Source organism: Phallusia mammillata, chromosome 2 (assembly GCF_965637545.1).
Source record: "Phallusia mammillata chromosome 2, kaPhaMamm4.hap1.1, whole genome shotgun sequence".
Classification (NCBI taxonomy): domain Eukaryota; kingdom Metazoa; phylum Chordata; class Ascidiacea; order Phlebobranchia; family Ascidiidae; genus Phallusia; species Phallusia mammillata.
In genome coordinates, this window is record NC_137253.1 from 9260957 (window position 1) to 9275061 (window position 14105).

Genomic DNA, 14105 nt, shown 5'->3' on the forward strand with positions numbered 1-14105 from the left:
CGTATTTTTTCGTGTACAAAATAACAGAAATAGCCTAGTATCCGGTTATGGTAAAAAAAAGATATATATAATTACCGCGTGTTACCTTGTACGACTATACATCTTATGACGCAACAGTGCCAATGTTTGTAGTTATTATTACGCCATACAATGGAATTCTGTCAATAAGCTGGTCAGGTGGTGTTCATTTTGCACGTTAATAAAATCAACGTCCTTGCAGTTCGTGTTGTGTCTGGGGCGTAAGGTTTTTTTTTGCAACGGAACGTTCCGTTTTCATTGTCTTAAAAATACTCTTTGTACTTGTCAAATATCTTTTATTCCAGCCATCTATTTTCTGTTTTTCATGTGCCCCCAGCGTTTGTCCACATTTTGGGAATTTTGGTAAACTTGTTGCAATTGACAGAATAAAATATCACTTATTTTTTTAAACAATCGGACTGCACCACGATGATTGAGATTAGATGACGTTGAAAAACGTTTTCTGGTTGATACACAGTTACGCGAGCAGCTAACATGTCTATTGGTTTGTAATGAAAACTTGATCTGAATCGACTGAAACGTGCCATGGTATAATGCAGTGGTTCTCAACCTCTTGGACGAATTCCTCCTTCAACAATTCAAAACATTTTCATTCCTCCATAAAATACTGCACAGTAGATGCTAAACCATGCAAAGATCATTTGAAATTGGGTATTTTATCAACTTCACAGGTCATATTACCATAGCTTAAGTTTCCATTTACCAACCACATGTAAAAACTGTACTAATCTCCCTAAACAAGTTTTGAAATTCTTCTCTTGGCGGAATTCCTATCCGATTGGGAACCGCTAGGATAATATTTCGTATGGCCAAATCCACACTTCCACCTGTACAACAGCAAGTTTTCCAAACGACATATGGCAAGTGATACTTTGACGATCCCCTACTCCTTGGGTTTTGTAATTGCTTGTACCATATATTTTTAGGTAGAAGCCTACAGTGTTATTTTTGTCATGCATTATGTTTGTAGCGTGTGGTTAACAGGCCAGATTTTGCTGGGGAAATGGCAATGCTTTATGTTAGAACAAGGATGAAGCTTTATTAACGTGCGATTTCTTTCAAAAGCTGAAATGTTGACATCGTTAAGTTTGTAGGCTTGCGTCTAATAAATTGGGGAATTCCAGAGTGGCGCGTTTGCGTTTCCTGAAGTTCCTGATGTGCGTTGACCTTTTCGCAGACTTTGCATTTGTGAGCTTTTATAAGCCCGATCCTAAAATGAAATCGAAGTTGGGAATGTGTACAATGTAAACAGTAGGTGTGATTAATTTAGCACCCTCACGACAAGGTTAACATCGTTGGCCACTACCGAGTTTTACGTTCGATTCTTGGTTTACAGTGTTTATACTTCAATTGTCACATAATTTTGTTTTGCAGTGTGGCGATATTATTCTACCCAAACCTATATTTCAAAGTGTTCTAAGGTCTATCGAACCTTGCAGTACCGGCTTTTAACTACGTACAAAAGTCCCGCACTGTATAACTGTGCCAAATCAGGTGTAAACAAACAAATTGATGTGGGTTTGAAACTTGTGGTCTAAGCTTTAGAGAGTCGTATGTCAACAAACCATAAGAGCTTGGGTGGATACGATTTTTTGTTCGCACTCTGATGTAATTTCACGCTGAGGGTTCCTTACAAGAACGTGTATCCCTGCTGCTTCTTGAGACGCCTTTTGAATAGAGATTATAAATAGTCTAATTTCCCGCGATCACGCTAGGAAGTTGTGACATTGCACAGGAAATAGCTCGTTCGTTTGGCAAGGCTATGGGAATGCGGTTGTTCTGTTTGCAAACATTACTCCTTGCGAAACTCCCCTCAAACTTGGTATTTCACTTTGTTGTACAACGCTCCGTGATTTTGGGTTAAGGGTTGCGAACTTACAAAGCAAGACTTGACTGGAAATTCTACACATTTATATTTATTATGTGGCTGTTGCTGAAATATATAGATTAAACAAGACGCTTGTTATGCAGGCCTTACAACTTTGTGATGTAAAACGCCTCGCTTTTGGGGACTGCTTTCATAGATTCAGTGTTAGCGTTGATGCTTGTAGGGCGTAAAAAAATCCTCGACTGATCACTGGACTCGCCTTTCCAGCTAAACTTGTACATGGACACAATGCGCGAAATTGCCACATCCCCTTTATTTTAGGGCATTACCAATGCTTGTCACAAGCATGTGTGGCTTTTTTTCTTCTGACACGTTTAAACACTAGATCTCTATTAGTGACAAAGCTAAGTTGAATTCATAGACATTAAAAAAAAAATCTCAAATAATTCGTAGCAACAAAAGCGGTTAAACACGCAAAATCAACCGAATTGTGTTTTTAAGAATCTGCATGTTGGCGATCATCTTCACCATCATCACCATTATCACCAACCTGGCAACATTGAGGCTGACCATCCATCAGCCAAATTACCTCCAGCTTCCCAACCAGGTAAAAAATTGTCAGAGTGAGACAAATTAATAATGTGGAAACTGATTCGCAGAATTTAGAACAAGCCCCTAACTGTTTCCCTCAGTATGTACGAGACAAACTGCGGACTTTAAAGTTGCAAAAATATCTCAGAAACAGGCACAAACAGTTGTACTGTTAGTGTGGGCACATGTCCATGGACAATTTCAAGACATTTGAAACATAATATTTGCCTAACATATGTTTTTTGTATGCAGAAACCGTTCTTAAACAAGCTGCAGATGCAATACAACAACACCAGGTGACAAAACTTGAAACCGAAGTGGCTATACGTGGTTTGAGTGTAGATCAGTCCAAACTTCCCGAAGTTTGGCAGAACTTGGCCGAAAGTGACATCTTCAATATGAAGGAGCCACACGAAAAAGAGCCTTTCAGCTCATCCATGCACGAAAAGAAAATGGTGAAGTTTGATTTTTCGAAAAGTATTGAATTTGATAAATTACTAGCTACAATGATGGGCATACGGTTTCTTGCTCTTATTGGCCCCCCAGGCTGTGGAAAGACCACATTGGCTAAGAAATTGGCAAAATTCGCCAATTTCTTTGTGATTTTTTTGAGATTTATGGACTTGAGTTATCAGACTCTTACTCTTCAACAGCTCCTAGTGGATTTTCCCTTCAAAGATGTACACCAGACAACTAGAGATAATGCGTTTGAATGGATGTTAAAGAACCAAGAAAAATGCGTGTTTGTCTTTGATGGTTACGATCAAAGTACTTGGTCCCTTAGCAACGAAAAGCCAGCCAATGTGTCGTATGACACTGCTTTACCGATTCAGGAGCTTGTAGCCAATCTTTGCTGTAAAAATTTTTTCGGTAAATCCCTACTCATTTTCACGTCCAGGCCTCATTCCATTCTTTCCTTGCCGATTGTCTTGCGTCCCAAACTCACTGTTGTTGTTGGTGATCTTCCAACAGATGGCATGCAAAAGCTATTTTTTGCATTTGCCGGTAGTGAGGCAGATGTTTTGTGGAAAACGTTACACACTAATGCACCGCAGTTAATTCAACTCTGTCACAACCCAATGCTGTTGCAGTTTGTGGTTTACTCTGGTTTGCATGGCGATGTAAATCAAGTAAACACAATTACCAAGGTTTTCAAAAAAGTCTTGCTTCAGTTAGAAACCTCTGTTCATAAACAAGGTTTACGCTTTTGCGATCTTGTCCAACCAGTTGGTAAAATGGCTTACGACGGTATGGTTCGCCGAACCGTTGTGTTTGCAGACATCCATATACAAAATGCTGGCCTAAAAGATGTAAATATACAGGATTTTGTCATCAAGGTAGCTCTTTACCCAAGGCTATTTGAGGGTGACAGGGCCATCTTCTACTTTATGCACCAGACATTGCAAGAAATGTTCGCCGCAATGTACATCTCCATGTTCATGCCTGATTCCAAATTCCGCGACATCATCCACCAAGTGGTCGATGAAAGTCACTGGTCTATGGTTCGACGATTCATGTGTGGACTTTTGCTCGGAGACAAAGAAGGTTAATATAACCCTTGTTTAAATATTGCCATTAACCGTAATCAGAATGCAAAAGCGATAAGACGACGAAAAATACTAAATACTAGTGTTTGTCATAGCTATGCATACGATCGAGGTATGAAACAACTGGAAGAAAACAAGCGCATTGAACACACAGTAAAGTTTTCACGCCATGTTAAGCAGCCAGGCATTTTTGAATAACACGTGTGGGTGTTTTGCAAAACCTATGCACTTTTAGTCGCGTACCGTTGATCGCGCATCAGACAATGCGGTTTCATGATTAGTTTCCACCCTTAGGTGTAAAAAGTCCTTTCTTGGATGGAATTCCTCCCCGATTGGGAACCACTGCTCCAAATCAACTGATTCCAGTGGTCCAAACAAATTTCTTGCCGTGGCGTTTCATTACATTTACTTTACACCTACCAGCGTATTTTCCACAAGATAGCTGCCCCAGGGGTACGTCCACCTTTTCGATACTGAGACTTAGTTGATGGCACTAAGTTTCATAAACGGATTTTACGAATATTTAAAAGTGAAATATTTAAGTATTTAAGCAACTTCAAGGAATACATAACCTACTTTACGAATCAAAAATAGAAACGCACTACCGCATTCCGTCAAAACATGCTGGTTATTGGGTCAAAAATGTGGACGGCAAAAACGCTTTGTTCCAGTTTGGGAAATATCTCGCAGAAAATAGTATGAGAATCACTAATCAACCAGATTACCAGTAATATTGGATGAAATCAACTCACATTTTATATTGCTGACTCATAAAAAATTCATATACTCTAACCTAATTGTGAGACACACAGTAAGTAGGCAGTTTACACTAGTGATGCACCGAACCCGCCTAAAAAGGTTCGGGCCGAAACCGAATATTCGGCCATGAGGCCGAATAATTTCGGCCGAATCAGGCCGAACCTAAAATCCCCTTTCTTATGGCAGTTTTCAACTGAACCTTGTGTTGTTGATGTGAGTGAACTCAATTTTGACAAACTGAAATCACTTTCATAATGCGTAGGCTTTACTATAAACATATAATATTTTGTAGACAACGTACCTCGTATTTTATACAAACAACAAATAGTTAGTTTATGATGTTTCGTATGGGCGAAAATGACATTTAAGGCCCTAATTCAATGCAATAAAAAAGTTCGGATTCGGCCGAATTTTCAAAAAAGTTCCGGCCGAAACCGAAACATTGGAAAACCACGGATTCGGCCGAAATGTTTCGGCCAACCGAAACTTCGGTGCATCACGAGTTTACACCACGCAATAAAATACCCTACTAGTTGTTATGTCGACTGTGTCCTTACAAACAAGTGTAGGGTTTGTTGTGTACGCTAACTTTCGGTTGGCATGTATTCTGTACCCAGGACTCGTATGTCGAATGAAATGTGCTTCCGATAAGCAAATCCCGATTAGTTTTCATGTCTGTGTGATAGATGTATGTCATATACGCTATTTCCAAACAAAAAGCAGAGCCTACATAAGCCAATACCTGGATAAATTAGGCAAAGTGAAATATTAAAACGTTGCTTTGCAGAACAATCGGCGCTAATAATTTTGGACGTGTAATGGCCACATGCCTTTAAGCCAGGGGTGTCCAACTCGTACACACCTCCGTGCCAATTTTGGTTTCAAAATATACTCGCGTGCCAACGTTTGGTACTTTTCTCAAACCATGTCTCAAACGTCTTAACGATACGGGCTCAGTCCAAATATTTGGCCGATATGTAGAACCCTACGATATGGTTAGAAAAAACATGTCGGCAAATGCGAGTAAACTTGTTTATTATACTCCAGAAACGTTTTATTCTGTTTATGCGACGCAAGATACAAATTGTTTGCAATGGGGCTTAAGTTTTGTCAAAACACGAACAATTTAATTAGTGGGTTGTGTAACTTTACTACTGATAATCTTTACTGAAGTTAGAATAATGGCCAAGAAAAATCAATAGAAACAAATGTAGCCTAATTGCGTGACAAATCCTAATGTTCACCATCTAAATGTGCAAAAGCTTGTGTGCCATTTTCAAACGCTCTGCGTGCCCCTGCTTTAAGCCATCATTGTGGCGCATTGGCTTGGCTAAGCATAAACTAATGGAAAATTTGAAATTCGAATGCATGAAGTTTCGTTCCCATGAAAATCCCATGTAAGCAAAGCGAATGTTTAGTCTTAACTAATGCCAAGTAGAGGTTTTTACGCGCTGAGTTGTTAATATACCACTGAGAAACCGTAGCAGTCATCTCATTCTTTAGCGCATACTGTTCTTGAAATGCAAGTGCTAAAACCATGAAAATTGGTGTTTTAGTAAATCAAAAATCTGTAAAGATAACAAGTACGAAAAGCAAGACTAGGGCATGACAACAATAAATAACGGTGTATTTTTATTTGTTTTATTTTTATAAATTGTAGGTGACGAAATAAACCCAACAACTCATCAGGTGCGCAAACGAGGACTTCTGTCAATGTTTGGACAAATTCTACGGCGGTCTCCAAAAGGTTGGGACATACTGAAATATCACTTAATAAGCTAAAAACTTCGCATTAAGCACATATGTGTTGAGAATAAAATAACACTGTCTTTGAATGGCGTGCAAAGTAAAAGGCAAATAGTAAAATTTTAGGAAAATTAATGTTCTATAAAGGCTACGCATAAAAGATGTCCTTGAATGCTTACGTTACATATGCAAAATAGGGTTGGGTAATTGAAAATAAAGAATTCGAACAATTAAAGTCATTTTTTATAAGATTCGGTTAAAATCGCGTTTGCAAACTCGTCCACTGCGCTGCGATATTTCGTTTTGTAATCAAATCATTCATGTTCATTGTTACTTAATAAACTTATAAAGCTACAAATATTATTGATTTGTGTTCTGGAAAATTACACTGTTCTGAAATGTTCACCTATATGCCTTTAATTTGCATGTTTTACTAAATGTCTACAATGCACTTATTATTTAGTTTTTGACAAGCCTACAAAATTTCGCACCAAGCTCATTCAATTGATGAAAGCCGGCATTGCTAAACATCAACTGATTGGTAAGAACATACTTTTATGTTAACAACGTAGCAATTAGGCTGCGTATTAGGCTTTAAGGTTTCGTATAAGGCACATTTAGACTATGAATGTTGGCAACCAGGGTATACGCGAAATGCAAAAAGGACACCAGTTTTTGTGGTGACACAATAAGTAGCTGCTTCGTTTACATACCCGCATGCAAACGCCAAAATACATACTGAAGTAACCTGATCACAGCAGGCCCCATCTTTGTCTAAAGAAATCTGTTTAGAAGTCAGTTAAATCGCTACAATTTTTAAGGTTTCTTTAAAAGTTTGATGATTCTTACGGCGGTGTTGTACGTCACTGGAAAAAGTTTGTGGTGGCACATGGCATTAACCTGCTCAAAACTGATATAATTAAGAGTCGCTCGCTTCTAATACTTTTTCACGGCTACACATCATGTAAATCAGTGGTTCTCAAACCTTTTAAGCATGCCGCGCATTAATTAATGGATTAAATTTAAAGGACTAAATTTTCTTCCGTAGCACACTTCGCAGGTAAACATAACAAAAATTATTCAAAAAGAAACTTTTCAACTTTATTGTGGTGCTTTTTATTACCAATTAGTAAAATACGAGCTTTAAAACGTTCTCATGCACACCACTATTTCGGCATGAAGTCCTAAAACACCAGGGACGGTTTGCACTTCAAAAAAGGAAATACTTTGCGGCACACTTGGAAATCTCCCACAGCACATAAGCGTGTCGCTGCACACAGTTTGAGAATCACTGATGTAAATACCGCCCCTTTTTTTGGCTGTTGTATACGTCCTATTCAAAGGCAGCATCTGCCCCCTGCCACGCAGGTCGCACACCTCTGTTATGTATGATAAGAAAAACACATACTTTAACTGACATGGTGGGCAATTTTGGTTTGCTGATTAAAATTAATAAAAAAACAAATGAGGAAATAAATAAAGTGAGCTAAAAAATCAGAGCCTGATGTATTTGTGTATAGAACATGACTGCTGGTCACAAGCAAATGTGGGTTTTCTCTTAACGTGCTCATGCGGGGCGTCATACGTTGGCCAAACCCGACGTAACCTATGTACATGCATAATGGAACATTCACAAAGTGCAAAGTAACACGTCTGCCCACACCTCCAAGAGCACCCAGCCCACCGCGCCAATTTCTCCCACCCAGAAGTATTGGGCAGCGCAAATACCAATAAAACTATTACATTTTTTGTTTAGTTTGTTATGATTTTGTGGTAGTAAAAGCGCAGCCTACACGTTCCAGTATACCTGCTTTCGAAACTACCTAAACATTATACCTATACATACACATACACAGGCAAAGTCTATCATTTTGATTTAACAAGCAAACTGGCACCCTGCTGGGTTCAATAGGTGGCCTACCCCTGCGCTATTTCCATTTATATTATGTCCAAACAAAACTTCGAAACTTTACGCTACAATTACAGACTATTCTATAGGTTAAAATGGAATAAGACGCATTCGTTTTTTTTTTACTCTAGACATAATGGCAAAGTATTGCTTAATGTCAAAACAGAACGTTGTCCGAATGACAGTTGTCATTTTTGTTTAAATTGCGTATTAGTTTAACTTGTAAAGACTTTTGACCAGGTTTTATATTTGGACTGGCCATGGGGTCATGGTAAGATTATATTGCTTGAAGCATTAATAGCCTATACCTTGTTTAGTTGCTTTCCTCGCATTATTGTATAAAAAATATATTTGCCTTTCAAACAAAGTGATATTTAAAAGTCATCCATACTATCAGTGGATGCTTTCAAAATCATTTCTCACTGTATATTTTGGCATATTAACTGTGATATCACACAAAGAACAATGAAACATGTTATGCGTCACAATCTTCACATTGTCTTTTAGTGGAACATTTTTCTTGCACAGTAAATTTTACCTTCAGTAGTGGTTTAAGAGTTGCTGGGTTAGGACGCACTAAATTTTCTCTCCCAATTTTTTGCAACATTTACTCAGTGACGGTTAAAAATGTTTAAAAACAGCTCGGTCAGGCAATGACCTATGACTGATAAACAGGTAAGCAGGGATTTATTAAAAATTGTCTTTTTCAAGCGTAAGAAAAGCACGCATAAACTTTGACAATAACATACTGGCCTTTCATGCTGGGTTGGCACTTATTTGTCAAATTAAACTTAAGATTATCCTTTTTTGACATTTTTTAATTGGCAACGTCTAAAGTTTTTGCATATTTTTTTTAGATTTGCTGACTGACATCCAGGAATGCTCGGATGATGAGAAAGATTCTCTTGCTAAGTTTCTCCCATTGAAGTTTGATTTTAGCTACACTCCCATCACATCTAGTACAGGTCACACCTTGGCTCAAATCCTTCCGAGGTTGTGTGGACCTGTTGAGAAGCTGAATCTTTACTCCTGCAACCTGAGCTTGGATTCACTGAAGATAATTTGTGAAGGAATCGGCAAACTTAAATACAAGGTTTATCGCAAGATTTATAACATGTTGTTTTTAACTTTTTTATTACTGGACACTGAATCACAACGTTAAAACTATGTTGTAATTTTTTTGCAACACAATTTAAATTCACAATTACAAAATGTAGTTTTTAGCTTACAATTGTCCGAATAAATTTGCAACAAATAATCATAAAATCTTGCACAGATGGAATTTCTTGATCTGAGTTTCAACAAGTTCGGAGATGAGGGAGCCAAAATAATTTCTGTCATTTTAAACAAAGTTGGGAAATTGGAGCTGTGGAGATGCGAGATTTCTGCGACTGGTTTGGAAGTTTTGTGCGAAGAAATAAAGAAACTGGAAACCCCGGTAGGATATTTTAGTAATATTATAAAACCTGAAAGTAAATTAAATTAATAAATTACACAATGACGTCACTGATCACGTGACTTTGTGTCATTTACGATTTTTTAGTTTAATAAATTTGCAACAAACGATCATGAAATCTTGCGCAGATGAAATTTCTTGGTCTGAGTGGCAACGAGTTCGGAGATGAGGGAGTCAAAATAATTTCTGTTATTTTAAACAAAGTTGAGAAATTGAGGCTGTGGGATTGCGGGATTTCTAAAAATGGGAAACGGATTTTACGCAAAGAACTGAAAAGACTCGGACGTCCCGTAAGTTCGTTTGTTCGATTTTTAGACAAACTTTAAAACACCACGTCATCTGTTAAAAATAATAGTGACATCATCAAGATTACGTCGCAGCGTAGTTACGTCATAATGTTACTAAATTGTAGGTTTTTGGTTGTTTGACTTTGTAAGTAATATGTTATAATAGATTTTCGCCTAATATTTCCGTTGAATTTTTTAAAAGTGATTTTATTGTATTTTCGGAAATCAACCATCGATTTTGGATTATTTGAATGATTTCGTCGCAATCTAAAGAATTCCTGGAAATCTAAATTTCAGCTTTAAACTTTTTATCAACACGAACTTCGCTTTTCTTATTTTTTTGCTGTTTACCGCGATTCTTGTGCTAATAAACAGATTTTGAAGAAATGTTTTAAATGATGTTTCAGATAAAAAGATTTTAAATAAAAATAAATAATCAGCAAAAGTTGATTCGTTTCAATTTTATGATGAAAGTTTTTTTCCTGAAAGCGTCGTTACCATGGTAGTCCGATTCACCCCGATTCGTGTTAGCTGTCAACTATAGAAATCATAATTTTGCCACTGTTCGACCATTCACATTTTTTTTTTGAAAAAGGTTTTGATAACAGTCCATTTAGGTTACAATAAGGTTGCCATACGTCAGGATTTTCCCTGACATGTCAGGGAATTTAGTTAGACCCGTGTGCTGCGGGTAGAATTTTATCATCAATCGCATGTCTCATATTGCAGAAAAAAGACACATTATGGCATTGAACACAACTGTAAAAATAAAGCATACATTCGCTTTGATCCCTTACAAGTTAAACGACCTTGTCGTGCTTGCTTCTTTCAAAGTCTTCAAACGTTTTTGAAGTGTTTACATTAGTCTTTGGTTTACTTTGTGCAAATAAGGTGCTGTATTTGATTTCTATGTGAGAAGTAAAATAGTTGGTTGGTTTGGTGCAAAGTCTCTCTTTTCTATGGATTTTGGTTTGGTGATTTTTGGATTTTAGTAAAATGTGTTGGTTACTGTAAAATCCAGTACCCACCTTTCATATTTTGTTGTTGATTTGTGTGGTTTGTGCAACTTGGCAAGTGGTTCATGCGTACATGACTTCCTGCAGGCGAGGTTTCATATGTGTTTCACAGTTCACACTATGTGTCGTTTTGGTTTATTATGATATTTTATATATTTTGCAACATGGAGAGTCAGAGATCTTGTCGTTATTCGTTCTGCACACTATTTTTTTTCTGAAAAGTAGCAAATGAACTGGTTGTGTACCCTGTCCTCTGTCCCCAACCTCTGTAGAAAATATATCATTGGCCCAACAAACAAATAACCTAGTAACAAAACAGCTTTGGGTATATAACAGTAAGGTCATCCAGGCTTCAGAGTATGGTAGCTGCATGAGTTTTTTTTACGTAAGTCTGGCCCTGGTCCTTCATATCATTTGCTGTGTACCTGGTAAAATGACCTTGCACTGGAGGGTAATGCACAGTCTGCAGAACATGGATGTTCCCGACGAGATCTCGTGCGTGCAGGACCGTTTTGTCCCACGTAAAGAAAGAGTGCTTCTCATTTATTCAAATTTGGACATATGTTAGTTATTAATCCAAACTTGATCCTCCAGAAGTTGATCCCGAATTAACCAGCGTTTCACCCACCGAAACGTAAAATTTTTAACGCTGGTTTTGTAACGCTCGTTTGTTAAAGAAAGAGTGCTTCAAATTTATTCAAATTTGGACACATGTTAGTTATTAATCCAAGCTTGATCCTCCAGAAGTTTGAATTACTCAGCGGTTCACCCACAGGCCCCCGAAACGTAAATATGTCTAACGCTCGTTTGGTCAAGAAAGACACTGTAGGCAGAAGTCCCAAAAGAGTAACTCACTGGTTTAAGGTAGCAGGAGGGCTCAGCTTGACGTCGGACAGACATTTTACGAGACGTCGTTTCGGAATCAGCTGTTGCTATTTCGTTTTATTAAGTTATTACTCACAATTTCAGTTTTGGCAAAGGTTGCACACCTATGACGTGATTTAAACCTAATAAGCGTGCTTCGGTTTCGTATATGTCAAGCAAAACGTGGTCAACAAAATAAAGATGAAAAAATAAACTTGACATTTTTGCAAGATAAATGTTTTTTCAAATGCTCGTTGTCAGGTTGGCCGCCGCATGACCACGGGTTACTTAAAGTCAACTAGTAGGTATCACTAACTCGTCATAACGTAGCGTTTTTTTTGCAATCAATTTAGGAATCAATACTCAAGGCATGTATAAATTAGGTTAAACGGTGTTTTTGAACACTAAGGACGGCGTGCTATCGTAAACGGTGTCGAAAGGTCAAACAGTCGTTTGGCGTGTGCACCCTGAGAGGTTACTACAGGTCAATGGTACTTTTGCGAAACAAAGTTAAACGAACAACAATTTGTTATGTATACATTTGTAGCAAATTGCTTTTTAATTTAAAGTGTCTGTAACACAACTGTTACAGCTTTCTAGAAAAAGAGTGTGTTTAAAACCTGACCTTGGACGACAATATCCGGGTCAAAGCAAGAGAATCAATTGAAATTATTTTTTTCGTTCTTTTTTAATGTTTTTGTAATTACATGACAATAATAGTGCAAACAGAATACGAACAAAAACTTTTTATTGTTGGGTTAATGCTTTCTAAAAATTTGTCCTTAAAAATCTAAAAGTCACCGCAACATTTGTTTACCGTAAATCTGCACAAACACAGGTGTGGGGACCCATTCGTTTTTGTTTACAAAAACAATCATATGTGTAGATCAAATGATGTGTATAGTAAATTGGTAAATAGCATATGGAATATATAAAATGGAAGTATATCAGAAAACCACTTTTCTAGTGTTAGAGTGATTTCATGCTTTTCAGGCAAAAATATCAAGTAAAAAAGCATGGTTTTCATGCATTTGTTCAGGTGTATATTTTTGTTGCACCAAAAGCTTTTGGGGGTTTGTTTTCCTTACCATGTGTTCGTGTTTAGGGCAATGAGTAATCCTGAGAGCATACCTGGTGGATACAATGCGTTGCGGAGGCTTTACACTGATGTACAAGAACCAATGTTAAATGCCGCTCAAGAACGGTTTAACCCAAATCCATTTGCAACTCTTGTTGGAGGACAAAATGCAGGTACAGACAAATCTTATTTTACACATTACCAATTTTACTAAGCTGTTTTGTGCAATATTCCAAATGCCTTGTAAACAGTATATACAGTTAACCATGGTTAATCCGGACCCCTATGGACCAAATAAATTTTCCGGTTTAGGTAAAGATATTGATGAACCAATGTTGACTAGTTCAAGTCTTACCAAATTACAAATCTTTTGCACCTTAAGTTTTGTCCAAATTAGTTGAAAATCAGGATTACCTAAATCTGGTTTAACCCAGGTTTATTGTATATGTTTTTACCCAAAGTGCTAAATTACACTTCAGTTACTAAGATGTTTATATCAGGTGACAGAATAGCTTCCTTTTCCTTTTGTAAAATTCAATACAAAAAATTGCTTTTTAAGATCCAGATTGTGCACACCACAATAGCAAATTGTAACATCATGTTAATTATCTATCTAAAAGTTTACTTATTTGAAACAAAGACATTGTTTTACTCAAGATAAGACGAACCAGAACACAGAGAACACATCACCTTTGCCCAACCCATGGGGCGCAAACCCAGCTCCAACAAACAGACAACAGCAGCGTACAACAGCCAACCCATCAAGTACAACAACAACGACAACAACTAGTACAGGAACAACCGGAAACCAGTCGCATAGAGGTGAAATTGCCATGTTTAAGCTTTACACTAAAAAGATAGCCTGTTGTAGGTTAAAAGTTGTTGCTTGAAACTTTAAATCAGTGGTTCCCAACCTTTCGTGGACCATGGCCCCCTTGAAGTAACTTTTTGGCCTTGTGGCCCCCTTTAAGTTACCATGTAGGAC

At 37.5% G+C, this 14105-nt stretch overlaps 2 protein-coding genes across 4 annotated transcripts in view; both read left to right on the plus strand.

Annotated features, from left to right (window-relative positions):
• The window catches only part of LOC145214806 (uncharacterized), an 88525-nt gene extending 75306 nt beyond the window's left edge, over positions 1-13219 (plus strand). Inside the window, exons 2-9 of one of the 3 annotated variants that reach the window (XM_080083411.1) lie at positions 2369-2474; positions 2711-4003; positions 6425-6511; positions 6974-7051; positions 9277-9512; positions 9696-9857; positions 10004-10165; positions 10436-10566. In XM_080083411.1, coding sequence (XP_079939537.1) covers positions 2857-4003; positions 6425-6511; positions 6974-7051; positions 9277-9512; positions 9696-9857; positions 10004-10165; positions 10436-10465 — 1902 coding nt within the window. In that variant the 5' untranslated portion in view covers positions 2369-2474; positions 2711-2856 and the 3' untranslated portion in view covers positions 10466-10566. Of the gene's footprint in view, positions 1-2368; positions 2475-2710; positions 4004-6424; positions 6512-6973; positions 7052-9276; positions 9513-9695; positions 9858-10003; positions 10166-10435; positions 10568-13147 lie in introns of those variants that run through there. The other 2 variants (XM_080083410.1, XM_080083409.1) reach the window with 2 other exon arrangements.
• Positions 13220-13223: 4 nt separating this feature from the next.
• LOC145212935 (uncharacterized) overlaps positions 13224-14105 on the plus strand; it is a 5046-nt gene continuing 4164 nt past the window's right edge. The window contains exons 1-2 of the mRNA XM_080081182.1: positions 13224-13293; positions 13778-13942. Of these exons, the coding sequence (XP_079937308.1) occupies positions 13224-13293; positions 13778-13942 (235 nt within the window). The remainder of the gene's footprint in view (positions 13294-13777; positions 13943-14105) is intronic.